The 27,380-nt window shown below is 42.4% G+C and overlaps 1 protein-coding gene across 1 annotated transcript in view; it reads left to right on the top strand.

Moving 5' to 3' along the window:
• LOC108539187 (oxysterol-binding protein-related protein 10-like) overlaps positions 1-27,380 on the top strand; it is a 246,133-nt gene that overhangs the window by 94,152 nt on the left and 124,601 nt on the right. The window contains exons 2-3 of the mRNA XM_017887691.1: positions 9,077-9,252; positions 12,407-12,486. Coding sequence (XP_017743180.1) covers positions 9,077-9,252; positions 12,407-12,486 — 256 coding nt within the window. The remainder of the gene's footprint in view (positions 1-9,076; positions 9,253-12,406; positions 12,487-27,380) is intronic.

The following is a 27,380-nucleotide window of genomic DNA, read 5'->3' as shown; positions in this document are numbered from 1 at the left end:
TTTTTCCCCCTGAGATAGAGTCTCACTCTGTTACCCAGGCTGGAGCGCAGGGGCGGGATCTCAGCTCAATGAAGCCTCCACCTCCCGGGTTCAAGTGATTCTCCTGCTTCAGCTTCCTGAGTAGCTGGGATTACAGGCACACACCACCAGGCCTGGCTAATTTCTTTTGTATTTTTAGTAGAGATGGGGTTTCACCATGTTGGCCAGGCTGGTCTTGAACTCCTGACTTCAGATGATCTGCCCACCTCAGCCTCCCAAAGTGCTGGCATTACAGGTGTGAGCCACCATGCCCAGCCCATTATTCATGAGGTTTTTTATTTTATTTTATTTTGCTGCTGTTTGAGTTTCTTGTATATACTGGATATTATTCTTCTGTTAGATGAATAGTTTGCAAATATTTTCCCCTGTTCTGTAGACTGTCTTTTCACTCTGTTGTTTCCTTTGTTGCACAGAAGTTTTTATAGCTTGATGTGATCACATTTGTTTATTTTTGTTTTGGCTGCCTGTGCTTTTGAGGTCTTATTAATTTATAAAATATTTTCCCAGACCAATGTGCTGCAGCATTTCCCCTTTGTTTTCTTCTAGTAGTTTTATAGTTTCAGGTCTTACATTTAGGTCTTTCCTTCGTTTTGAGTTGACTTTTGTATAGGATGAGAGTTGAGGGTCTAGTCTCTTTCTTCTGCATATGGATATCCAGCTGTCCCCACACCATTTATTGAGGAGACTGACCTTTCCTCAATGTAAGTTTTTGGTGCCTTTGTCAAAAATCAGTTGGCTGTAGATACAGGAATTTCTGGGTTTTCTATTCTGTTCCATTGGTCTATGTGTCTCTTTTTTTGTGCCAGTACCATGCTGTTTTGGATACTACAGCTTTGTAGTATATTTTGAAATCTGGTCGTGTGTTCTAATATAATTCTTATGTAATAGACTATATTTATTCCTGGCGTGGTGATGAGCCTGAGGACCCTCTGACAATTTAGTACCACCTGGGGTGTGTTGGAATCTCTATATCTTGGTGGTTTGGGAGGATGGTGGTGGTGGCAGTGGTGGGACTCTGGTCACAGACGAGTAGCTGAGAGATGTAAGAAGACCACTGCATTTCTCTAGCCTTTGCCACAAATTCCAAGAGTTAGGAAGATTCCAGATTTTAAAGTTTGGCTGGGATTGAGTTTGCCTGCAGTTGCTATGCCTTGGAACCTGTTGTAAGGTTTTGGCTGCAGGATCCAGTGTCTTCCTTCCAGGAAGTTTGGTTATCATGAGAGAAATTCTAGAAGACTTATTATTTTCTCCCAAGCCAGAAACTCTAAGGTTTTTGAGTATAAACTCTTCTAAGATGACAAGACTACTATAGGGAAGGAAGAAAGTTTCTTTTCTTTCTACCCTCTAGGTTGAGCATATTTTGGGGTTCTATATTGTGCTTCCCTTCACCACAATGATTAAGGCATTACAGCCCCACCTGGAGATGTGTAGATACCTCCTTTGTGACACTGGTAGCTCCAAGGAGAAAACTTCTTGTAGACTTTAGTCTGTTGATCTTTGGAGATGAGAAGGGTTCAATAAATGATTACCAGATGATACTAATTTTAAAGACATATGGGACACTCGGGAAAATGCATCCGTAGTTTGGCCCCCACTTCACATACTGAGTGTGCTTTATTTTGCTGATTGTTCCTGAGTTTTTCTGTAAGTAGGAGATAGGAAGTTTTATAAACAAGGTGCTTCTTGATCTCAGAGATGGTGAAGTTTTAGATGTTTGTGCACAGGAGGGACCTGGAAGGCTGCTGAAACCTCAAGAATCAGTATGTACATTGCTGGAAAGAGCTGCTCCTTCCAGCTCGGTTCTTGCACCAGGCAAATCCTTTAGTGGGAACCATGGGGGAGGGGAAATGCTGAAGGTAGGGAGGGTCTCAGCCTCTGCCATGTGTGTGTTCATGGGGGTATCTGTTGACTGCAGCTCTGGAAGAGTCAGGTAGTAACTATCCCACGCGGAGTCTCACTCTGTCACCCAGGCTGGAGTGCAGTGGCACGGTCTTGGCTCACTGCAGCCCCAACTGCAGCCCCACCTCCTGAGTTCAAGTGATTCTTCTGCCTCAGCCTCCCGAGTAGCTGGGAGTACAGGTGCATGCCGCCACACCCAGCTACTTTTTGTATTTTTAGTAGAGATGGGGTTTCACCATGTTGGCCAGGCTGGTCTCGAACTCCTGACCTCATGATCCGCCCACCTTGGCCTCCCAAATTGCTGGGATTACAGGCGTGATCCACTGCGCCCAGCCAGGAGAAGGGTCTTAAGCTGAAGAACATCTCATGGTTGCCATTGGTCAGGACAAGACGGGGTGCAGAAATGTGTTCACAGGCCCTGTTCATGCAGTTCAGCAGTTTGGAGCAGATGAGTCTCAGAAGACAGAGGCCTGGGGAAGGCAAGGCAGATCTCAGCAGGGAGGTCCACCTCTCCACGAGGCTGTGGTCAGCTGGGAGCTTGGTGCTCATTCCTCTTTCACATGGCAGAAGGTGGGCCTGGGTAGGTAAGGGGCCTTCATGGCCCTGGCCTTGGCCATCGTGTGTGGCAGTGAGGGGCTGATCCTCACCAGGACTAAGAGGAGTCTGAGCCCCTCTTAGTAATAGCAGTAATGTGGCTATGAAAGGTGTGCTGCTCAGTCATGAAAGAGAGGGCCATAACCTCCCCTTCTTGGGTGCTTTATGCTTGTTGTTTTAATTTTCACTTTTAAATTTAGATGAAATGATTTTGCTTTTTGTTAGGACTAGCCTGTCTAGCAAAGTGCTTCAAAGAAGTATTTTTTCGTACGTGTTAGTAATTCTCTTGCAGTTTGGCTCTAACTTCTGGCTGTCAGCATGAGTGAGCTGTTTCCCATGGCAGCCGCCCACCCCCCACCCCCCACCTCCTTCTCCTTTCTTTTTTTTCGAGACGGAATTTTGCTCTTGTTTCCCAGGTTGGAGTGCAGTGGTGTGATCTCAGTTCACTATTACCTACCTCCACCTCCTGGGTTCAAGAGATTCTCCTGCCTCAGCCTCTCGAGTGGCTAGGATTACAGGCACCTGCCACCACGCTGGGCTAATTTTGTTTTGTATTTTTAGTAGAGACGGGGTTTCACCATGTTGGCCAGGCTGGTCTTGAACTCCTGACCTCAGGTGATCCACCCATCTCAGACTCCCAAAGTGTTGGGATTACAGGCATGAGCCACTGCACCCGGCCTCTCCTTTCTATTTCTCTTCTTGCCTGGAGTTTGGCTAAGGGTTGTTGGTGAAATCCTAGGCCCAGTTCCTCCCTGGACGAAGGAAACGTATGCTTTTGTCAACTTTACTTAATGAAACTATGTCAGGTAGATGGGGGTGTAGAGGCAGCAATGAAACAGGTGCAGACAGGTGATGCCTCAGAGATGCAAGACCGGGAAGGCACCGTGAGTAGGTAAGGGCAGTGCAGTGTGTGGACATGAGTGAGAACGTGTTCAGGTGAGTGTGAATATGTGCAAATGCACTTTCAGGGGTGAGTGCATGGGTGGTTATGAATGTGTGAGTGTGTAACAGTCCTGACGCCTCCAGTTGTGCAAGTGTGCGTGAGTTTGTGAGTATGTGAGTGAACATGTGTAAGCATGAATGCAAGTACCTGTGTGAGTGTGTTTATATGTCTAGTGTGTGAGAGATGCATGTGTGTGGGCATCGGTGTGAGTGTGTCACATATGTAAGTGTATATGAGGGTATATATGTGTGCATTTGTGTTTCTTTTGGAAACAATGGATATATCTGAAGGATGTTAGTAGGCAATGGCTTGTCCTTCAGCCCTTCCCAGGAAGGGACCTACACTTGCCCTATCTCCCAGCTTTGGGATTGGGCAAGGGTTTCACCAAGAAGCTAGCCTGGTGAGAGTGAAGATGGCTTTCCTCATGGGTTTGTTTGCTTGCTTGCCTCATTTTCCCTTTCTCCCCGCAGCACATGCTTTGATTTTTTTTCTCTTTTATTGATGTTATTTTTTAACATAGCAAAGAAAATAGGTTCTCTCTGTGTACAATTAAGTTCACCAACACAGCAGTCAAGTTGCACACTGTAACTTCAAGAAGTTAATTAATAAACCCCAGAACCTAGGAATTAGATTTGCCTTATTCCATTCTCCAGAAGGGAAGATCTTTAAGAATGTTTCAGGATTTTATCTAACAATTTCACTTGGTTTAATGAAGCCTGATCCAGAAATATGGTTAATTGTTCCATTTAGAAAGAAAACTGTGACTTTCAGATACAGCTGCGAGCTCCGAACAGCAGCACCTGACAAAGCCATGACCCTGTGGGAAACCAAATGTAATTTCTTTCCTACCCGGGAATGTGACCCGCCGGAATTCTTCTTATTGCTGTATGGACAGTCTTACCTGTGTATGACACAAGCTGACTTAACTGTGAAAGGCCATGCTGAAAGAACACTTGTTTAGTCTGTTGCAATTTTTTTCTAGTCTGTTGCAATTTTTAATCAGATAGTATCCCTCCAAATATGATAAAAATTTTAACTGTCTTTAGAAGAAGCGTACACTCCTTAGTACACATGATTCAAACCTGTGCATTTGCATTGAAACTATTTTAGAAAGCAGTGGAAACATGTTCTTTTTTTCCATCTGAGGCGGAAAGTTAGAGATGTCAGTTTGAAACAGGTAACGTGAAAAATCATTAATGTGTCCTTATATCCTATATAATGTGACATCAATTGGTTATTCTGTCATCCTTACTGAAAAAATAAAACAGCATTCTATTCATTTCTTTGTACCAGCTCCTAAATAATGTCCTCTTCAAATATATAGTTAATTTGTTTGAACAGGATGTGTTTGGGAAGCTGCCTCTAGGAGACAGAAAAGCTGGCAGGTTCTCTGTGAAGAAGCTGGTAGGAGCGGTAAGGAGAGAAAAGTTAAACCTTTGCTTCATTCCAATCAATGGCATAGAGTGGATGGGGAAACTGAGGGCAAGTAGCCTTTTCATTGAAAGTTTATCCCCTTCCTTTTCTACTTCCCTCTGTGTAAGAGTGGCATGTGGTCAGGTGTGGTGGCTCATGTCTGTAATTCTAGCAGTTTGGGAGGCTGAGGTGGGTGGATCACCTGAAGTCAGGAGTTCGAGACCAGCCTGGCCAATGTGGCGAAACCCCGTCTCTACTGAAAATACAAACATTAGCTGGGCCTGGTGGCAGGTGCCTGTAATATCACCTACTCGAGAGGCTGAGTCAGGAGAATCGCTTGAACCTGGGAGGAGGAGGTTGCAACAAGCCGAGATCATACCATTGCAGTCCTGCCTGGGTGACAGAGCAAGACTCCATTTCAAAAAAAAAAAAAAAAAAAAAAGAATCAACGGTGTGGTGGTTTCACGCCTGAATCCCAGCACTTTGGGAGGCTGAGGTGGGCAGATCACCTGAGGGTCAGAGTTTGAGACCAGCCTGGCCAACATGGTTGAAAAACACTGTCTCTTACTAAATGCAAAAAAAAAAAAAAAAAAAAAAAAAAAAAAAAAAATTAGGTTGGCCACTTGCAAAAATTAGGTGGCACTTGCCTGTAATTCCAGCTACTGGGGAGACTGAGGCAGGAGAGTCACTTGAACCTGAGAGGTGGAGGTTGCAGTGAGCCGAGATCATGCCATTGCACTCTAGCCTGGGCGAAGAAGCGAGACTCCATCTCAAAAAAAAAAAAAAAAATGGCATGCTTGTGGAAGGGGATGCTGAAGCTCTGTGTCTGCAGGTATGTGGAGGGGGGCACACGTGGCACAACGTGCTGCAGTGTGAGCCTAACTAGTCTCCTTCCTCAGCTTGAAAGGATGATTGTTCACGTTCTGACTTGCCATGAGCATTGTCTGCACAGCTGCAGTCATGGCAACATTAAATACAGGTCAAGTGGAAGACACTCCTCGAGAAGGCAGAGTCAGCACTTAAGTTGAGCATTGGCTGCTCAGAAGTTACCCTGGTTCTTCTCTCATTGACGGAGTTTGTATTTTGCCCCACATTAAGGAATAGGGGCAAATTTCAAGTAGAAGGATGTGAAAATAGAAATAAAGAAGGGTTTTTTTGTGTCTTTGTTAATGTAAGGCTAGCAGCTGCTGTAACAGATACTGATCCCCGTGGCCTAATTAAAGTTTCTTTCTTATTAATATAGTGGTCTGCTGTGCGTGTTGCTCAGCAGGTTGTGCTCTTCCAGGTGGTGATTCAGGGACCCAGGCTCTCCCAAGTTGTGCTGTAGGTTGTCTCCATTCCAGTGCGTGTGTGCGCACTACTGCTCACATTCTATTGGCTGAAGCTCAAACAGCCACACCCTAAGTGCAGGGAAAGCTGAGAAATATGTTCTGGATGTGACTTCTCTGGAAGGGGAGGAAAGGGATTTGTTGATGGTAGTTTACGTCAGTGATTTTCACACTTCACCTGTAACAGATTACCTGGAAGCTTGTTAAAACCCAGAGTTTATGATTCAGCAGGGCTCGGGTGGGGCTCAGGATTTTCCATTGTTAACAAGACCCCAGGCAACGTTGTTACTGCCGGCTTGGTGATCACACTTTGAATAGCCCTGGTTCTGACATTTTTGCGTCTTCATTTATCCACGCTGTTCATGAGAACCAGAAATACCTTTATTAGAATGACTTGAGAGATAAGAGGGAAGAAGAGTAAAATAGATACGAGTCTTGGCCAGACCATCTGAAATATTAAAAATAATTCAAAGTGGATGATTTCTTAGAGGACTTGGAGCTTTGGAGGACTGCCACCTGGGCAGTCATGTGCTAATGAGATGGCTGCGCCTTGCTCCCTGGCAGGGGCCATAAGTAGGGACCTCTATTGCCAGGCAAAGGAGCTTTCAGCTTCATTATCTCTGTTGGAGCAGGGAGATTTGGAGAATGAAGGGTGTAAGTTAGGTCCTGGAGAAGTGATATGGAAAAGTTATAAGGAAGGACTTGAGTGAGAATCAAGGAGCTTGAGCTTGCTGGAGTAGACCCAAGTCTGAACTTTGGACACAGAAGAGTTGAAGTTGGATTTTAAAGTTCTTCAAGTCTCAGGATACCTGTAACATGGGGATAACATCTCTTCTGTTAGGTTATTGTGAGAATAAATTACGTTAGAAGTTCGTAAACTTTCCTGGTTGTTGGTGCTTCTAGGTTAAAATAAGTATCTAACGGATTCATTTTTGAAGTGGTTAGTTCCAAACATCCCCATACATATTTATGTCTAAACAACTCAGTAGCTATTTGAAAAAATAATAAATATCAATTGAAAGAAAAATAGTTTCTTAAATAACCACAGTTACTTATTAATGGGATGTATGTACCTGTGGGTGCTGCACAGCTTTTCAAACCTTGGAATCATACTGGACATTGCTGTTCTCTTTTCCTGTTCTATGTTGATGTTTTTTTAATTGTAGCACCTGCTGAAACTCTTTGCAAAAATATGATGGCATCGAAAGGAATGTAGTGCAGTGTAATATGAAAACTGTGGAAAGTCCGAGTTGGTAGTGCAGACTGTAGGTATGTTGACTCTTGCCATGTATCCCTCAAACATGTAAAATATATTGCATTGCCTGTATCAGTTCACTGTATGACTCAGGTGCTTTGATGCATGGATGGAGAAACGTGGGATTTAGTAGGTTTTTTTTCTTTATTCATTCCTTTCACAAGTGTTAACAGAGTAGCAATGAAGTATCAGGCACATTGCTGGGTGCTGTGTACAGGAAGACACTTTCCACCTCCTCAGAGTGTAGTCTAGTGGGGAAACCAGTCATTGAATCAGATAATCACACAAATGTAGACTTCAAATGGGGCCAGTGCCATGAGGGAGCATTTCAAAGTGCTACAGCAAAGAATATTTGACCTGGTCAGGAGAACTTAACATGGCGAGAAGGGGTAGGATCCATATTCCAGGCAGGGGGAGTAGCATTCTGGGCAAGGGTTTTTCAACCTGCCGGTGGTGAAGGACCTGCTTTCCCCCATCCGCCAGCTGCACTGTTATTGATTCATGACTAGTATGTAGCTTGTGTGGACCATGTGTGTTTGACAACTTCTGAACCATTGAGACTTGTCCAACTGATCTCTGCATTTGGATATTGAAACGGAGCCAAATGCAGGAAATGTTTCAAAAGGCTATGGTGGACTGGTAACAGTTTGTAGACCATCAAAATTTGCAGACCACACTTTAAGTAACTGCACCAGACAGTGGGAACAGCATGTGCAAAGGTCCTGTGGTAGGAAGCAACTTGGTGACTATGAAGGAAGAGAGAAAAGACTAGTATCAATGGAAGATGAAGTGAGAATGTAGAAAAGTCAGCAGGGGGAGGCCTCGAGGCCACAGTAATAATCTGAGGCTCAGGTGAAGACATTTCCATCCTGGTGGAGAAGGGGAAATTGTCTTGACTACTTCCTAGGTAATAGCCTGAGAAAATTAACAGGCCAGATATTTGGCTACAAAGATTCATTGTGTGATTTAAGCAAATTGCAGTTCTTCTTTTACCATGGATGTAGAGTTCAGTGGCATTTCAACATCTCAGAGCAGGGGGAATCCTTGCTTTCATGTGAATGGGCCTGCTGGAGTGTGTCCAGGTGGTTGCAGAAGCACCCGCAGTTCCATGATGGATGCTGCCATGTCCTCAGGCTCCTTATGGTACCCATGCCACTGGCAGGAAGTTGGAGACCAAGCTTGCTGCTGCTATCTGGGTGTGAAACTACCTCTACTGGAGGCCTTGTGAATTTCAACTGTTCCTGTGAATTCACATGGAGCATGTTGCAAGAGGCTGTGTTGCAGTGCTTCTGCCGGTCTCTGCCATTCTGAGGTTTAATGTGGTATCCACGAATACTGGGTGAAGTGTGGGCATGGCACCAAATCCTGAGTGGTCCTGGCCCTTGCCCATAAGTGCCCCATTATGAACTCCACTCTGATTTAAGAATTCAGTGCTCTGTCCCTACTCAGGCTAACTTTGTATGGGCATCTGGGAGGGACTTTTGCTTTCCAGCTTCATGGATGTGGAGTCTTGATGTTGACTTCTGGATCACTTTGCTTTTCTCTGCTTTGCTGTGCAGAATAGGGTAGGAGAGAAAAATGATGTACTGTGGTTTCTCTGTGCAGGTACTTCGTACTGGATTTCGAGGCTGGCATCCTGCAGTATTTTGTGAATGAGCAAAGCAAACACCAGAAGCCTCGAGGAGTCCTGTCTTTGTCTGGAGCCATAGTGTCCCTGAGCGACGAAGCTCCTCACATGCTGGTCGTGTACTCTGCTAATGGAGAGATGTTTAAACTGAGAGGTGCGTTCTTCTCCCAGTAACTTTTCAGACAGGCCTCGCGGGCTACATTTATAGTTGCCATGGTGATGGCTCTCTTGTTTTTTGATTTTTTGTTTCTGTAAATTGCCTTTGACAGTTTGCTGTGTTTGGAGGACTCTGTGGTGACACACACTGCCCCTCTTATCCCTGGGGTGGGGAGATGGAGCTGACATTAGGAATTACTTGTCCTAATTAACTGAGGAATTAAGGACAAAGGAAAGGTGAGTGATTGCCAAAGCAGCACGCCTTAGGACTTCGAAGATCTTAAGCGTTAGCTCAGTATATTTTCTTTGACCTGATAGTATGAATCTTCACTACGGTGCCCTGTGAGGGCTGTGCTATATAAGGGCAAAATAAGCCCTTTAAGGGTGCGAGCGTCTTCCTCCCAAAGTTTCTCTACAACCATTTCTTGTTAAAGTGCCCCTTTGAGTTTTGTTGGGTCCACTGTTGTAGAGCCTGGTGAGAATGGAGTTAATGTCCCTTTGTATGCTTTCTTCCCTTTTCTTTGCCTCTTGAAAATGGATATCTTTGCTTTAGTAAAGGAAAAAATAAAATGGATACCTGCCCAGCATCTCAGAGATGAGGATGACTTTCCAGGGAGTCCAGCATTCGCCCTCAAGACACATCCATTGCACAGAATGTCAGACTTGTAATAGAATTACAGTGTAATTTGATTGCTAGATCATTCTACCAGGATCTGTTGTGATTGCATTGCTGTGATTCTTCTGCCACTTTTCGTCTAATAAAATAATGAAACAAATCCAAATGCCCACATGTGCGTGCCCGCACACACACACACACACACACACACACACACACGGACACGCAGAGTCTATATTATTTATCAAGGCCTGAGGAAAAGTAGTATGTATTAAGTATTGAGAGGTGGTTGAAAATTCTGCCTTTTTTATGCAACATTTTCTTTTGACTAAGTAAGAGCTAGGTACGAAGAAATGGCCACTTGCTATCTGTTCGTGACCATAATGAGTTGCCTCTGCAAAGTCCGACTTTCGGTCTACATTCCTCACTTCTCAGCCCAATTTTCACCATTCTTCTGCCAAGCTTTACTACCCAAGAGATGGAATAAGCTAATGTTTATTATCTCTATGCAAGTCATATTTCAGAATCTATAAAACAATCCAAAAACCTAGGAAGTAAAAATGTCTATAGTTGATAAAATTTTTTCAGGAATGTGATAAGATTCATGTTCTCTTGAGATTCATGCAGTGTGCATTCCAGCTGGCTAGATTTATATGGGCCTTGGCTTTGCTTTGCCATGTATTGCTTAATAAATTGTCAGTGCAGAAACAATAGCAGACCAAAAACCTAATGGCACTTTCCACCCTGCCTGTGGTTTATAAAATGACACAAACCCATACAAAAGAAAAATCCAACTGATTTAGCAATTGAGCCATCTTGTTTTGCCATTGAATCATTAATATCCTTTGGATTATTAAGCCCTAGGTTTTTTTTAGAGGGCAATTTTAATAGCAAATATAGAGGTTTTATGATCTGCCTGGAATAATCGCAATTGCTAAATTTAGCTAAAGCTTAACTATAAAAAAAGTCAGGATAAATTTCTGCATGTTTTTGGCTTGTTCCTAGCCCATCCCACAAGGAACTGGCTGTTGGTGTCTCATTTCCCATCTTACCTGCACATAGTAGGAGCTGGATCATGATATCATGAGACGCACAGCTTTTGGGAGTACTTCTGATGCAAAGCCTTTGGATAGGACTGCCCCAAACTGGCAATTCTTCAAGTTTACTGAGGAAAAAGGCCCTAATTTCTGCAAAGTCCTTTGTCTTTGGAAGTTCATTTCACCTGGCACACTCTGTAAATCAGACTTGCGCAACAGGCCTTTTGACAGACAAATCATTTGGGGTTTGTGGAAGCCGTCTTCATGCCTTAAATGGGACTAAGCCAAAGAATTTCTCATTTAGTAACTCTAGATTTCTTCACCTGAAAGTTCAAGCCAAAATCAGATTTCAGGGACAAATGACACCGAGGCCCAGTTTTGTAAACAGTTATAATTTCCAAGAAATCGTTGTTGTTGTTGTTTTTTTTTTTTGTTTTTTCATAGTCAGCATTTATGCAGCTAGTGTTATAATATTTATGCAGTTATTTATGTGGTTAAATTGATGATTTAGATTTCATTAGAACCTGTTGTGTGCCCATGATATTTAAGAATAACTTTATATATATTATTTGAGAGGTAGGTTATAGACGGAAGGATGTGACTGTACAACATGGCTACTTGCACTTGAACGTCTCTTTGGGGGAAATTTGAGGCTCTCTAAGGCAGCATTTGGTATCTTGCTCTTTCTAATCGTATGAATCTTTGAGAACATACTAAAATGGTAATTCAACTGAATACTTATTTTGTAAATGCTAGTGACACCACAATACAGCCCTGGTAGATAGTAAAAGGCCCTGGAAAAGTGCCCTTTGAGGCCAGGCGTGGTGGCTCACGCCTGTAATTCCAGCACTTTGGGAGGCCAAAGCGGGTGGATCACGAGGTCAGGAGATCGAGACCATCCTGGTTAACACGGTGAAACCCTGTCTCTACTAAAATACAAAAAAATTAGCCAGGCGTGGTGGTGGGCGCCTGTAGTCCTAGCTACTCGGGAGGCTGAGGCAGGAGAATGATGTGAACCTGGGAGGCGGAGCTTGCAGTGAGTGGAGATGGCGCTGCTGTATTCCAGCCTGCGGGACAGAGTCAGACCCCATCTCCAAAAAAAAAAAAAGATGCCGTTTGATACTCATTAGCTACACAAGGTTAGAGGCATTTGAAAATAAGCACGTGGTTCCTTCCTTGCTGCCTTTTTAAAGAAGTATTATAGAAACGATTTTTTTCAGACGAGGTTAAAAAATGGCAAAATTATTCTTATAATGGGTATTTCAGGATCCATTTTTCATATGACTCAAGAGAGGATGTTCCGTGGAGAGTCAGTGCAGTCTCTGTTTTGGTGTAAGTACAGGCCGCTTGAGAACGCTGTGATCTGTGCTCACTTCCCTACCTTCTCGCTACCTCTCACTCCCCAGGCTCCCCACCCCCTTAGGTGGGTGTAGAAATAAGTTGGATGTGTTTTGGAACAACCTCTGCAATCATTTCTTTCTCTTTTTTCTCTATTTTAGCTGCTGATGCAAAAGAGAAACAATTCTGGGTGACTCAGCTTCGAGCTTGTGCCAAATACCACATGGAAATGAATTCTAAGGTAAGTCACCATGAGAAAGGAAGGAGGCATTCGAATAACCAGCATGGCTTTCAGCCCCCTTATTTGTTTCTGTGGGGAAGGTGTTTTCATGTTATTTTAAAGTTGCCCACTGCAGTGGAATTCCTACTTGTCCTGCTGCACATAAATTTAAAGCCGGGAGAAATGCAGTAGGATTTTCTTGTAGGTAGAATACGAAGGCATGCAGACACTATGGGAACCAAATCTGGAGAGACACTTTTGCATTCTGTTGTCACTTTAGGCAGCTGTTAATTGGTCTATTGTGAAGCTCTAGGAGATGATTTCATTGTGGAGACAGAGTTGTCAGATTTACCGTTTGTGAAGACTAGTAGCCATCACCGATCCTTAAATAAAACCTACTCCCTGAATTGCTTATGTACTTTGCAAGGAGCTTCTGCATTCTTAGTGTATAAAAATGTTCTCGGGTAATTTGGCATCCAAGTATGATTTATTCTCTCCTGAGGATCTTGTGAAATCTTGTGTTAGGTGTGCAGGAGGTAGGAGGTGGGCATTTTCATGGATTATTGTGGAGGATTTACAGTCACTACAATACAGGAAATAATTTTAAAATGCATTTATCTAAGGCAATAAATATTTGTTAAAATTAATGTTCCAAGGGCTACTCCTTTATATCATTAGTTCAAATATAGTTATTGTAGTCAACTGCTATCTTTTTCCATATTCCATGCATCTGGTAGAAAGATCCACACTTGAAACTTCTCATGATTCCATCTGCTAGAACCTGCCTGCTTTCTGGGTCAGGGCCATGTGAAATGTCTTTCTTAGATACACCTGGCTGTTCTGCCTCCAACTACAAACTCAAATAATTTCTTCATAATTTTTTTTTTTAAAGAGACATCCCCTTTTCCTTAACTTGCTTAGGACGGTGGCACTTACCTGTAATGCCTCACTTAACTTGCCCTAAGTCGAATCTTCAGGAACTGTAGGTACAGCCCTAATGCTAAAGCATTTTCCTCTAACTGGCCTTCTTTATTTTCCAGGAATTATAGTAGGAGTTCTCAACATTTAATTGGTACTTTATATACATGTAGGAAGTGCAATTTGTTTTTGTCTTTTTATATGTGTCTTTACTTTTTATAAACCAGAGTGGAAGAAGATAAAACTAAAAGGACTTATCCCCACCTATTGTCCTATGTGCTCATTAGAGATAGTTGCTCTTAACTGTTCTTGCATATGTTTCTAGGCATGTGTTAGTATGTCTTGGTATGTGTATGTGTATATAACTATCTACATAAGTACATGTTTTTATACAAATGAGATCACATACATACTGTTTTCTCCTTTTTTTTTTTTTCCTTAACAAATTTTGGAGATCTTCTTATATTAGGCACATGGATTTACTTGTGCTCCTTTTTGGATGGCCAGATGGTGTTCTTAGGAATGGATGTCAGTGCTTTATTTAAGTCTTCTACTAATGGAAATTTAGAGTTGTTTCCTTATTGTTGTTGTCACATATAATGCTGTAGTGTGTGACGTCTTTGTGCATATATATTCTTATGCCTCTAGGTGTGTATCTGTAGGATGAATTTATACCAGTGGAATTGCTGGATCGTAGAATGTGTCTTTGAAATTTTCATAGATGTTGATAAATTGTCTTCTACAACAGTTGCCCTTATTTGTATTCCCACCACTTCTGTAAGGGTTTGCTTCCCCCTCTCATTAATGGGTGTTATTAACATTCAGGTTTTTCTGTTCTCACAGATCAAAATTGGATACCTCATTATTTTATTTTCATGTCTAAAATCATGACTGGGGCCAAGTATGTCTTCAATTGTTTATTGGCCGTTCTTAAAATTAATGCAAACTGCCAGTTTGTATCCTTCACTTGTTTTTCTGTTGAGCTCATTTTTTCCTCTTGATTTGTAGTAGCTCTTTATATACAAAGGATTTTTCTTTGGTCTGTCACTTGTACTGTTGATATTATCTCCTAGTATACAATTTGTATTTTGAATTTGAATAAAATTTTTGCTTTGTAGAATATTTTAAGTTTTGCAGTCAAGTTTATGAGTATTTTATTTTGGCTTTTGGTTTTATATGATATTTAGAAAGGGTATCTCTTGTCCAAAATTATGAAAATATTCTTCACTGTTTTCAAGGAGTTTATAGGTTAATTATTATATTTAAATCACTGATTCATCTGGAATTTATTTTGGGAGTGGGAATTGAGGTAGGGGAACCAACTTTAAGTACCTTAATATTTTGATGAATCATTGTAGAGAAGGAAAATTAAAGGCGTCCTAATGGTAGTTTAAAAAAAAAGAATTTGAAGATTCTTGGAAGCAGAGTTTGAATTCCTGATATATTCTCTGGTTAGCTTCAGGAATACTGACTAATCTATTAATATTAGAATCAAAATAAATAATTTAGAAGTTTAGGCCTGGAGAATTTCTTATTTGAGAAATGGAGATGAAAGTGCTATTATCACTCATTTATATCCTAGCTATCATGATCAACTAGGGAATAATAATTTTAAAACTATGAACAGACCTTATTATGCAATGACAGCATTATCAAATTCAAAGCTGCTTAAGCAGAAGTTAAATAGTGAAAACAGAGATAGGCTCAAAGTGAATATAAACTTGGTATCTAATCAACTATAGTATTGCTGCTTAATTTGCATCATGGTTATTAGGAATATATGCCAAGCCTCCTCTTCACCGTGTTTCTTTCTTCTCAGCAGATCAGATCCCTTTACAGTAGACTATAGAGAATACTTTCCCTACAGCTGCTTGGAATTTTGCCTTTTAAAAACTCTTATGTAAAATCGTGTTCAGGGTGGGAAAAAAAAATGAAATTGTGTTCCCTGGAACAAACATTAGGCAGGTAAAATGGTGCTGTAATTCAAACTCATTTTAGTAAGAACTACAGGATAGCCAGATGCATAGAACTGTAGAGCTGAAAAAGGCTTTAAGGATGACCCAGCCAGTGGTTTCAAAACCCAGACCTGCCTTAGTCACTACCTGATGAAGTTTTTCCCCAGTCCAGAGTGAAATGAGAAAAGGAGGAAATTATTCCCAAAGATAACTTTATTCAAAATAAATGACTATTCTTTTCAAAATTATGTTGCTTTGCTTTTGGATGGTTAAAATATTCTTCCTTTTATTGTAGAAGATGGTAGAATAGAATATTGATTGCATTTTTAAAAAATTGAGTTTTATTGGAGTATAATTTGCATGCAATAAAATTTACTCTTTTTAAGCGTAAAGTTCAATGAGTTTTGACAAATATATAGAGTCGTGGAACCACCACTGTACTCACAATTCCACCCTGCCAGCAGCAGGTTCCCTTATTATCCCCTTTATGATCAGTCTCCTCGCTGACCCCTCCGCAACTGGCAACTGCTGATTGGTTTCCTATCTATAGTTCTGCTTTTTCTAGAATGTTCTATAGGTAGAATTATATGACCTTTCACATCAGACTTCTTTTACTTACAAAAAGTTTTTGAGGCTGGGTTTGGTGGCTCACGCCTGTGATCCCAGCACTTTGGGAGGCTGAGGCAGGCAGATTTCTCGAGTCTGGGAGTTTGAGACCAGCCTGGGCAACATGGTGAAACCCTGTCTCCAAAAAATACCCCAAAAATTAGCTGGGCGTGGTGGTGCACACTTGTAGTCTCAGTTTCTCAGGAGACTGAGGTGGGAGGATTGCTTGAGCCCAGGAGAGAGAGGTTGCATCGAACTGAGATTGTACCGCTGTACTCCAGGGTGGGTGACAGAGTAAGATCATGTCTCAAAAAAAAAAAAAGCTTTTGAATTTCATCCATGCTGTTGTGTGTATCAGTAGTTGATTCTGTCTTTACATTTTAGCTATTTAAGTGGAATTATGGTACTTTTTGTTCTTACTATTCTTACTTGTAAAAATCAAAAGTGTGAATAACCCTAAGTCAATTCCCAGACTTAAAAAAGAAAAAAATGTATTGACCTTTGAAATCTAGAGGTTTGGCTATCTCGCCCAGCCTCCATTGGTTTATACACAAGGGAGCCCCAACCAGGAGGCTGTGATGCTAAGACTGGAACCTGGGTCTCCTGCTTTCTTGTCCTTGCTGTGACATGTAGCCTCACAGATGTCAGCTAGGGCCACCATGTGCTTCCCTCTGTGGGTGGTGGGGTCCCTTTTAGGACAGTTTCTGATTCTGCATGGACAGAAACTGACAAACAGACAAAATCTTGCTTTTCTCCATGTCACACAGGTTCATCCTGTGGCTTCCTGTGTTACTTGAGGTGGAGTCACCGGGGTATGGGATTGGTCTGCCAGGAAGACTAGAATACAGACTTCCTCTGAAAACACAAACAACAAAACAAAACATCCAGCATTTAGTGCATTATAAAAATTAAAGCAGCATTGATGGGGAAAGTGGTAGGAGAGATTCATAAAGACCATTCTTATGAGAATCTACTTGTTTATGACTTTGAAGGTCTTAAATGCAAGAAATGCAAGGGTTAGATTCGTGTGTGTGTGTGTGTGTGTGTGTGTGTGTGCGCGCGCGTGTGTGTGTTTTGAGACAGGGTCTCATTCTGTTGCCCAAGCTGGCATGCAGTGGTGCAATCAGTGGTATAGCCTTGACCTCCCAGGCTCTCAATCCATCCTCCCACCTCACCCTCCTGAGCAACTGGGAGCACAGGTGCGCACTATCATCCCCAGCTAAATTTTTGTAGAAACTGGGTTTCGCCACGTAGCCCAGGCTATTCTCCAACTCCTGGGCTCAAGCGATCCTCCTGCTCTGCCCTCCCAAAGTGCTGGGATTATAGGCATGAGCCACCAAGCCTGGCTTCTTGTGGTTTTTATCAAGTGGGTGGTGTTAGGAAACTTCTCGGATAGGAACAGCGGTGTTACAGGAATTCAGTAAGCACTGAGGGTGAATCAGGAACTGGCCTGTTGGCAGAAATAATGATAATTAATACTTCATACTTGTGTGAGCTTCATCCATGCTTGTGCTGCTCTTCACAGAGGCTTGTGAGGTAGGCGGTATTATTTCCATTTTTATAAATTAGAAAATGGAGGCCAACTGAACCTAAATGACAAGCTGAAAGTCACACAGCTGTTAAGTGGCTAAGCTGGGACAAAAGCCCAAATTGCTTAGCATGCTCTCTCTTCTTTCCATCTCCCATCCTAGTTTACTGGCATAATTTGAATAGAAAGGTTCAGCCCCAAACCCCTGAGTCCCATATTTTCATATATTGCAGAGGAAACAGCTCTGGAATAGGATGTCTGCAATCTTGATGTAATCAAAGGAATCTTCCTTCAGTCTTCTAAATGGATTCTGATTCTACAGTTTTTTTAAGTGATATTTCTTAAAATTACATCAGCCTTTTGCACTCATTTTTTGGGGATGTAAGCTTATACAAGGTGAGCATTTTGGCGGTGGAGGGGAGGGCAGTTCCTGTACACTTTGAATGAACAGTGTCTTCTGATTAGTTGAATATATCCATCTTTCAATTCATGACATTCTGGTTTAGAAATGATATTGTGGGGTTCAGAGTGAGAAGACCTGTTTAAATCCCTGCTCTGCCAAGGACGTATTGAGCATACTTGTTGCCATTTTTGTTCTTTCTGAACCTCTGTCTCCTCATCTTTGAAATGATGATCTCTGTCTCATAAGGTTGTCATATAGCTCAAGCAGGAGAGTGAAGTGAAAGCCATTTGCTGACGTGAGGCACTCCTCGGAGTTGGGGGCTTAGTAGCAGGTGCTGATTTGCAGTAAGGCTGCTTCTTGGAAGTTCAGACTCTTGGCCACCCTTGGTGCTTTGACAAATCCCTCAAGGAAAACAACTTTGCTTTTGAATCCATTCATGGCTATATGTCTGTTTATCAGTCTGTTTTTAGATAGGCCCTACTCTTTTCAAGTGACCACATCAAAGAATGTAGGGTCATTCAAAATCAACAAAAGTCAATATTTGGGAGTGAGGTCGGGAGATGGAGAAATTTATGAATACTGCTGTTTTCAAGTTACTTTGACCTTTGTGAAAAGTGGGTTAAAAGGGACAAAAGTCAAGTGATCAGGGAACATTTAAAAGACATTCATACAAGAAAATTTTAGTTTCATTGGCTTTGATTGTGAATGAGAAAATTTTTAAAGGCCAGACTTGATGGAAACTTACAATATTTTCAATAGTATTTGGATTTTTTTTTTTTTTTCTGGACAAGGAAGGTGGATTCATTTGTGGAGATGACTTGTATAATAGCTTATGAGTCTGCTGTGATGCTAATTGGGCTTTAGTGTCTTCTTCCCTGACCTTTCATTCCTGAAGGATAAATGTGTGACAGATAGTGATGCTTATCACTTCCTCAAGTAGCACTTGGCAGCCACCTAGACAACGGTGGGGGAGGTGGAATGTGGTGCTTCAAAACCTGATGGAGCTCAGGGATTGACTTTTTGGTTCAGGTGGCCGTTTTCTGACTGGCATTCCCCATCCTTACTGCAAATGTATTCTTAGTGCCAGCTCATCTCTAACAACTTGCAAAGGCCTTTTTTTTTCTACCATGGAAGTAGCATTTTAAAAGATTATGAATATTATCTATGCACCATATAAAACATTCAGAAGATAGGAAAGTATTTTAAAAGATCACCCCAGACCCCACCCCCAGACATAATCTGATGCTACCATTTGGGTTTGTGGAATCCCTCCAGGCACTTTTTAATGTGGGAAAATGCAGAGAGACACATGACTCCATTTGGAGGTCCATCCTGCCCGTCTTTTTTTCCTGTGCATTCATATGTACAGAACTTGTACATGTTTCGTTTTCGTGGGCAGTTTACATCTCTGTGAGGAGGGACTAGGAAGACCAGGCTTTGGCCATAGACCTATTCTATGTTTGGGCTGTTTTATTTTTAAAGCGACTGTGAGAATGTTTGATTGGGGGCCTGTTTCTTAGAACATTTTGGGGATCTCTCTTGTGTTTTGTGCTTCCTTTCAGTCAGCCACTTGTCCTTCTCCTGGGTCATTTCTGAGTCGCCTGTGTTCGCATCTCCCGCCCTCCCTTCACCTCCCTTCCCTTCGCCTCGCCTCGGCCTCCCTCCCGTCCCTTCTCCCTCCCTCCGCTCCCTCCCTTGCTCTGCTCCCTTCACTCCCTCCCTCCCGCCTCTCTCCCTTTCCTCCCTTCCGCTTCGTCCCTTCTCTCTCTCCTCTCTCCCCTCCCGTTCCGCCCTTCCGTTCTCCCTCCCTCCCTCCTTTCTCCGCTCCCTGCCTGCCCTCCCTGGTTGTCCCTCCCTTCATCCCTCCGCTGCGTTCCCTTCCCTTCATCCCTCCCTTCGTCCCGCCGCCTTGCCTCCCTTCCTTCGTCGCGCCTCCCCTTCGTCCCTCCCTTCCTCCCTCCCTTCGTCCCTCCCTTCCTCCCTCCCTCCCGCCTTGCATCCCTCCCCCTTCATGCCTCCTTTTCTCCCTCCCTTCCTCCCTCCCTTCCTTTCTCTTCCTTTCTCTCCTTTCTATTTCTTCTTGTCTCACTCTGCGCCCAGGCTGGAGTGCAGTGCCGTGATCTTGGCTCACTGCAACCTCTGCCTCCCAGGTTCAAACAATTCTCCTGCCTCAGCCTCCTGAGTAGCTGGCATTACAGGTGCGCACCACCATGCCTGGCTAATTTTTTGTATTTTTAGTAGAGACGGAGTTTCACCATGTTGACCACGCTAATCTCAAACTTCCAACCTCAAGTCATCCACCCTTCTTGGGCTCCCAAAGTGCTGGGATTACAGGCGAGAGCCACCGTGCCCCGCCTGTGTTCTGTTCTTGATTAACTCCAAGTGGGAAGTTGAGAAAATAAAGGGAAGTGTTTCCTGGTATTTTACATATCTAATATATGGAAAGCATGGCAACTTTTTTTTCCCCCATCTATGGATAAAAAAGCGAGAAAATGTAGATATATGTAGATGTATTTGAAATAGTTTACAATACTTATCGCATTAGAAATCCTTTCTCTGGGCTTCTAGGACCCCGGGTCTGACTCTCCCCTGGTGCTTACTAATGACTTGGTTTCCCATCTCCTGTGCTTGACCCTGTGCTGACTGAGACCAAACAGTGGTGACCACACTGAGGATAGCAGTAGGTGCCTGTGGATCTTCATCTGTGTAAAGAGTTTGAAGACACTGTGGTTAGACTGGCATATGGTTAGGGCTTATTGTCCTTGCTAGGTAATTCTAAATTAAAATGCAAATTTTAGGATAAAGTCTTATGCAAATTTGGTCATGGAGGAGTATGATTGTCTAATACAGGACTTTAAATTCATTATAAGTCATACGGGGTCTTGAATGAACAGCAAAAGATACTGAGTTTTGAGGAGTGTATATATTAATATCCATGCTGGAACCTGCCCAAATCACAGATTTTTTGGGTTTTTACTTTTTCCCCATCCCCTTACAATGATAATTGCACATTAATTCACTTGTGGCCTTGTGGTAGTAAGAGCCCTGTCTTACCCCTGTCCACTGGGGTCTGGACAGCCCCAAGAGTAGGGGGGGCAGCTCTTCCTCACCCCTTCTAGCTGTGAATGACCTGCCTGTGTTTACAGAACTTCCAGTGATAGCTGACAGCAGTGATATTCCCTAACTCTCCTCCCCCACCGTTGTCATGGCATCTGTACTCCCCAAGCATGTCGGGGCTTTAGTCAGGGCATGTTAGAGCATTGGACGGTGAGAAAGGAGGCCTTGGAGAGATGGGCTGACTTGGCACCCTGGCTGACACTGGTTGGTTTCACATCCACTCTGACTCAGGAGAGCATGCTCTGTGGGTGTCTTCTGTCCTGAAGGCTGTGTGTCCTGAAGCCACTGTTCCCACTTGTGTGCACAGGAGTGTATGGATAGGTTGAGAGGCCAACTGATAGACCTCGCCCCTGCTTGCCAAGTGCAGACACCACCCCTGTTTGGAGACATTGAGAGACTTTACTTGGGGAGGTCTAGGGGATGTGTGGGCTGCTTCCGGGGAATTAAAGGGTTTGTTTGTTGGGGTGGGAAGGAGGAGACAGGAGTGGGGAATTCTATCCATAGCAATATGTGAAGAGTGAGGTGATTTGAAGCTGTTTAATTGTTCTTTCCGCCAGTCTAGGTTTCTGATGGTGAAACACTACAACTTTATTGAGTTTTTCCTGCCCTGGGGTGTGAGCCAGAGGGCTTTGGAGAGGTGCTTTGATATTTTGGTTAGGATGCAACACAACAGGAAGCAAGATTAACCCAGTGACATCTGTAGACTCTGAAACCATGTGGTTATAAGGGATTTCAGAAGTCATCTAGCCCAACGTCCTGGTTCATCCAACTACTTGGAAAGAGAAACGCACACCAAAATCTTTACGCTTATACTAAATAAAGATTGATTCTACTCAAAACAACACCCAATTTTATTCTTTTAGAGAGGGTACTGCTGGCAACTCATTGGCTGAATTCTCAGAATTTTGGTGGCAATCTGACAAATGACACTGAATACCTCTTTTATATGATTAAGCAATTTTAGGGTCTCTCAGAACAATTTGAAATCATTCAGAAGTGACGGAATGTTTAAAATGTTGTGTCTTAGTCTGTTTGGGCTTCTGTAACAAGCTACCGTAGACTGGATACTTACAAACAACATGAACTCTTCTCTCATGACCGAATCACCTCCCAAAGGCCCACCTTCTAACGCTGTCACCTTAGGGGTTAGGATTTCTTTTTTTTTTTTTTTTTTTTTTTTTTTTTTTTTTTTTTTTTTTTTTTTGAGACGGAGTCTCGCTCTGTCGCCCAGGCTGGAGTGCAGTGGCCGGATCTCAGCTCACTGCAAGCTCCGCCTCCTGGGTTCACGCCATTCTCCTGCCTCAGCCTCCCGAGTAGCTGGGACTACAGGCGCCCGCCATCTCGCCCGGCTAATTTTTTGTATTTTTTAAGTGGAGACGGGGTTTCACTGTGTTAGCCAGGATGGTCTCGACCTCCTGACCTCGTGATCCGCCCGCCTCGGCCTCCCAAAGTGCTGGGATTACAGGCTTGAGCCACCGCGCCTGGCCAAGGGGTTAGGATTTCAACAGATGAATTTTGGGGGAGACACAAGCCTTCAAACCATAGCAGATGGAAAGGGATTCCAAACTCCCTTTGCTGCATTTGTCTAAGAAACAATAGATGAAAAGGGATAAGAAAATACAGATTCTAAAACTATGCTGTCCAATATGGAGACCTCTAGCTACATGAGACTACTTACATTTAATCGAAATAAGATTTAAAACTCAGTTCTTCAGTGGCACACGTTTCAAGTGCTCAGCAGCCACCTCTGACTGATGGGTGCGTATTGGACAGCATAGATGTAGAACATTTCCATTATCACAGAAAGTTCTGTTGGATGGAGCTGGTAAAGCTTCCAGTATTCCTTAATGGCTTCTAAGAAGGGAATTTACCAATATCTCGTTTTGTCTCTTGCACAATGGACAGCTCTTTTAACCTACAGAGGTTTAATGGAGCTCCCTCACCCCTCCTGTCCCTCCCTTCTTTTCTTCACCCTTTCTATTGGGAGTCCTGGTTTTCTCTAGGACCTCAGCATTAAATGCTTGATCACTTTTACTTGTCCACTTGCCTCACCTGTGCAACAGGATCATAGGCCTTACTGATCTGAAGGCAGGAGCTAATGTTCTCTGTGGTCCGGGTCAGCTGCTTGTTCACCCCACTGGAGCCATTTATGGAGCAGACATCTCAGATGCTGCTTTAGTGAAGGACAAAAGAGCAAGGAAGACTGCTAGTTGTGCCAGTCCCTAGCTTGAACAATCGTTAGTGGTACCAAACTTACAAAGGCAAGTCCAAAACTTTATTTTGGCATTAAATGCTCACTCATTTCGGGTCCAGTTTCTTCCCCTCTACCCCTACCCATCATTCAGTCAATGTTCTAGACGAACAACTCCCCAAGCACCCTGCACACCTCCATGCTTCCTTGCCTTTGTCACTGCTGTTTCCTTTGCTGGGAATGCCTTTCCCTCTCCCCTCCTCGTGGTTTTTAAAGCTCATGTACTTTATATGGTAAAGTATGTGGTCGGGTGCGATGGCTCACGCCCGTAATCCTAGCAGTTTGGGAGGCCAAGGTGGGTGGATCACATGAGGTCAGGAATTTGAGACCAGCCTGGGCAACATGGTGAAACCCTATCTCTATCAAAAATAAAAAAATGTGCCGGGTATGGTGGCAGATGCCTGTCCTACCAGCTACTCAGGAGGCTGAGGCAGGAGAATTGCTTGAACCCATGAGGCGGAGGTTGCAGTGAGCCAGATTGCACCACTGCATTCCAACTCCAGCCTGGGCAATAGAGTGAGACTCTGTCTCAAAAACAGAAAAACAGAAAGCCCTTTACACTTCTGTGATGCCTTCCTGACCTTTCCAGGCAGCATGGCCTTCTCTCTGTGCTCCCATATATACCAGTACTCACTAGTATTATAGCCATCTTATTGTGCCCTCATGGCCCACCGTGTGTCCTCGGGGGCCTGGGACTGTGGGAAAATCATACTGCATCCTCTGCATCTGGCACTGTCATGACACATGGGGGTGAACATAAACCACTTAGTGCATGTTCAGTACTCAACAAATATCAATGCTGCTTCTTCCTTCTTCTTCTCCTTTACCTGTGAGTAGTAGTATTAATATCAGTATTAGTAGTAGTATTAGTAGTAGGGGTGTTGGATTTGGGTTCCTCAAAAAACTAGATCCAAGATACCACATTTTATTTTTCTAAACATTATTGTTGTGTATTCTATCAAGCATAAGAATTTTTTTATATAGAGAGAACTATTAGCCAGTAGCTGAAAATCAGTAAAGATTAATAAGCAAAATGTTTCTTGATTTTTTTTTTTTTACTTTTTTAAAGAGAGAAGAAACATAACAGTCATAAGGAACACATTTTTGGGAAAAGGAAATAATAGTAAATGGCATCTTTGAACACATTGCTATGTGGCAGGTACTGTGCTAAGTACTTTTCTTGGATTATCTTGTGTATTTCTCACAACGGCCCTATGAGGCAGGCACTGTTATGACCACATTTTCTAGGTGAGGACACTGAGGCACAGAGTAGATTTGTTATAAGCCCAAAGTTGCATAGCTAACAAGTGGCTCTTATCTTTTCTTAAAATTTAAAATATAATTCACATACCGTAAAATTTACTCTTCTAAAGTGTGTAATTTTAGTATGTTTTCAAAACTGTACAACCACTACCACTATCTTATTCCAGAATATTTTATCATCCCTAAAAAAGTCCCCTGTTTCCATGAGCAGTCAGTCACTCCCCATTTCTATCCACCCTCTCTTCCCAGCCCCTGGCAACCACTAACCACGGTCTCTATGGATTCGCCTGTTTTGGATATTTCATTTAAATGGATTGTATGCAATATTGTGGCTTTTTGTGTCTGGCTTTTTTCACTTAGCATAGTGTTTTCAAGGTTCATCCATGTTACAGCATAAATCAGTACTTCATTGCTTTTTTATGACTAATATTCCATTGTGTGGACATGCCATAATTTTTAATCCCTTCATTAGTTGGTGCATATTTGGGTTGCTTTTGCCTTTTGGCTATTATGAATAATGCTGCTGTGAACATTTGTATGCCAGTTTTTGTGTGAGTTTGTTTTAAATTCTTTTGGGTGTATATTTAAAAGTGGAATGACTGGGCCATATGGTAATTCTATGTTTAACTTTTTAAGGAACAACCAGACTGGTTTCCAAAGCAGCTACACCATTTTACATCCCTATCAGCAATGTATAGGGTTCCAATTTTTCCATATCCTTGCCAACATTTGTTAGTATAGCAGCCATACTAGTGGGTGTGAAGTGATACCTCCTTGTAATTTTGGTTTGCATTTCCCTAATGAATGATGTTAAGTATCTTTTTATATGCTTAGTGGCCATTCATATATACTCTTTGGAGAAATGCATATAAAAATCCTTTGTCTTTTTTAATTCATTTATATTTTATCGAGTCATGTGAGTTATTTATATAGTCTTGATAGTTAGACCTTTATCAGATACATAATTAGCAAGTATTAGCTCCCATTCTTTCTTTAATTTTCTAAAAACAAAGCATTACATTTTTATGTTGAATTTGTTTATGATAGTTAAAGTTCTAGGGTGGAACACAGACATCTTTTATTTCAGCACTGTCTTAACGCAGGATTTGTTTATTTTGGTAATTTATTATTGTTAGAATTAAACCAGGCTTCAGTCTTTCCAAGTTTGATTTGAGCTTATACTTTGCATGTCTATGTGTGGTCCTTTGGTCTCAGGCTGGGGCAGATTAAAGATAGCCACAGATTCTTTGAAACTTTCCTGTCAGCATTGCTATCAAAAAGGCAGGTGCTATTTTTTTTCTTTGTAAATTTTTTTTTTTAAATTTTTGAGGGTACATAATGTATATATTTATGAGGTACATGAGATATTTTGATAGAGGCATGCAATGCATAAAGGGCTATTTCTGAGCCTGGCGTGTGGCAGCTTTGACGAAAAATCAAAGTACCACTGACGGTTCCACACGTGGGCTGTGAGAAAACTTGGCTCAGAACCCTGAGCCACCCTGTAAATATTTACCACCCTACTGGAGAGACCCCATTGCGAGGCTCTAAGAATACATGAAGGGACACAGCAAAATCCAGGCTTCCAGCTGCCCCTCTCAAGGCACCAGGATAGGCCCAAGGCCTTCATGACCCCTCCAGACAAGTCTAGCTACTGGCCAACTACCACTGAGTGGCCCAAGGTGATGCCGCCCAGAATAGAAAGAATCGCCCAAGGGAGACCGGCCTCAGTTCCTGACACATGTTGAGAGAAAATAAGATAGTAGTCACTTTTAACCTCTCATTTTGGGGTAGGTAGGCAGTAATAGAAAACCAGCACAAAATTGCCAAGGGAATGGTTAGTGTCACCAAAGAGGCCACTAATATTAATGGTATTAATCAATTTTTGCATAATGATACAAGCTAAAACGTGAATTCTGAGTTTCTAGTTCTGTATACCATCAGTCCCGTGTATCTGTGGGTTCTGCCTTTGTGGATTCAACCAACTCTGGATCAAAATATTCTAAAATATGGCATCTGTTTTGAACATGGATAGGCTTTTAATCTTGTCATTATTTTCTAAACAATACAAATAACTGTTTACATAGCATTTACATTGCATTAGACATAAGTCATTTAGAGATGATTTACAATGGAATATATAGGCATAGGTTATATACAAATACAATGCCATTTGATATCAGGGACTTGGACATCTGTGAATTTTGGTATCTTTGAAGGGTCATGGAACTAATCCCCCTTGGACACCAAGGGATGACTATATATGCCTTCAAAATATCCTAATGACCCCCAAACCAACCCAGTGAAAATAAAAAATAAACACATTGATTAAAAACGTGACTTATTCTAAATCTGTGATTTCTAAACTAATAATTTATGTTATTGGCTTAATTTTCAATTTTCATCCATAGTATAGGTTAGAGCAATGTATGTTTAATAACCTGTGGACTTAAGAACTAAGGCATTTTTGGCCACGTGTGGTGGTTCACAACTGTAATCCCAGCACTTTGGGAGGCTGAGGTGGGCGGATCACTTGAGGTCAGGAGTTTAAGACCAGCCTGGCCAACATGATGAAACCCCGTGTCTACTAAAAATACAAAAAAAAAAAAAAGCCAGGCATGGTGGTGGGCACCTGTAGTCCCAGCTACTCAGGAGACTGAGGCAGGAGAATTGCTTGAACCCAGGAGGTGGAGGCTGCAGTGAGTCAAGATTGCGCCACTACACTCCTGCCTGGGCGACAGAGTGAAACTCCATCTAAAAACAACAACAACAAAAAACAGAAAAAGGGAGCTAAGGTATTTTTAATGGTGTTTTGAGTAGAATAAACTAAGAAGAACATACGTGAACTTTTTTTTTTTTTTTTTTTTTTTTTTT

This window comes from Rhinopithecus bieti, unplaced genomic scaffold (genome assembly GCF_001698545.2).
Source record: "Rhinopithecus bieti isolate Rb0 unplaced genomic scaffold, ASM169854v2 scaffold_17429, whole genome shotgun sequence".
Taxonomy (NCBI): Eukaryota; Metazoa; Chordata; class Mammalia; order Primates; family Cercopithecidae; genus Rhinopithecus; species Rhinopithecus bieti.
The sequence above is the reverse complement of the archived record's forward strand: the minus strand, read 5'-3'. Positions and strand labels throughout refer to the sequence as shown.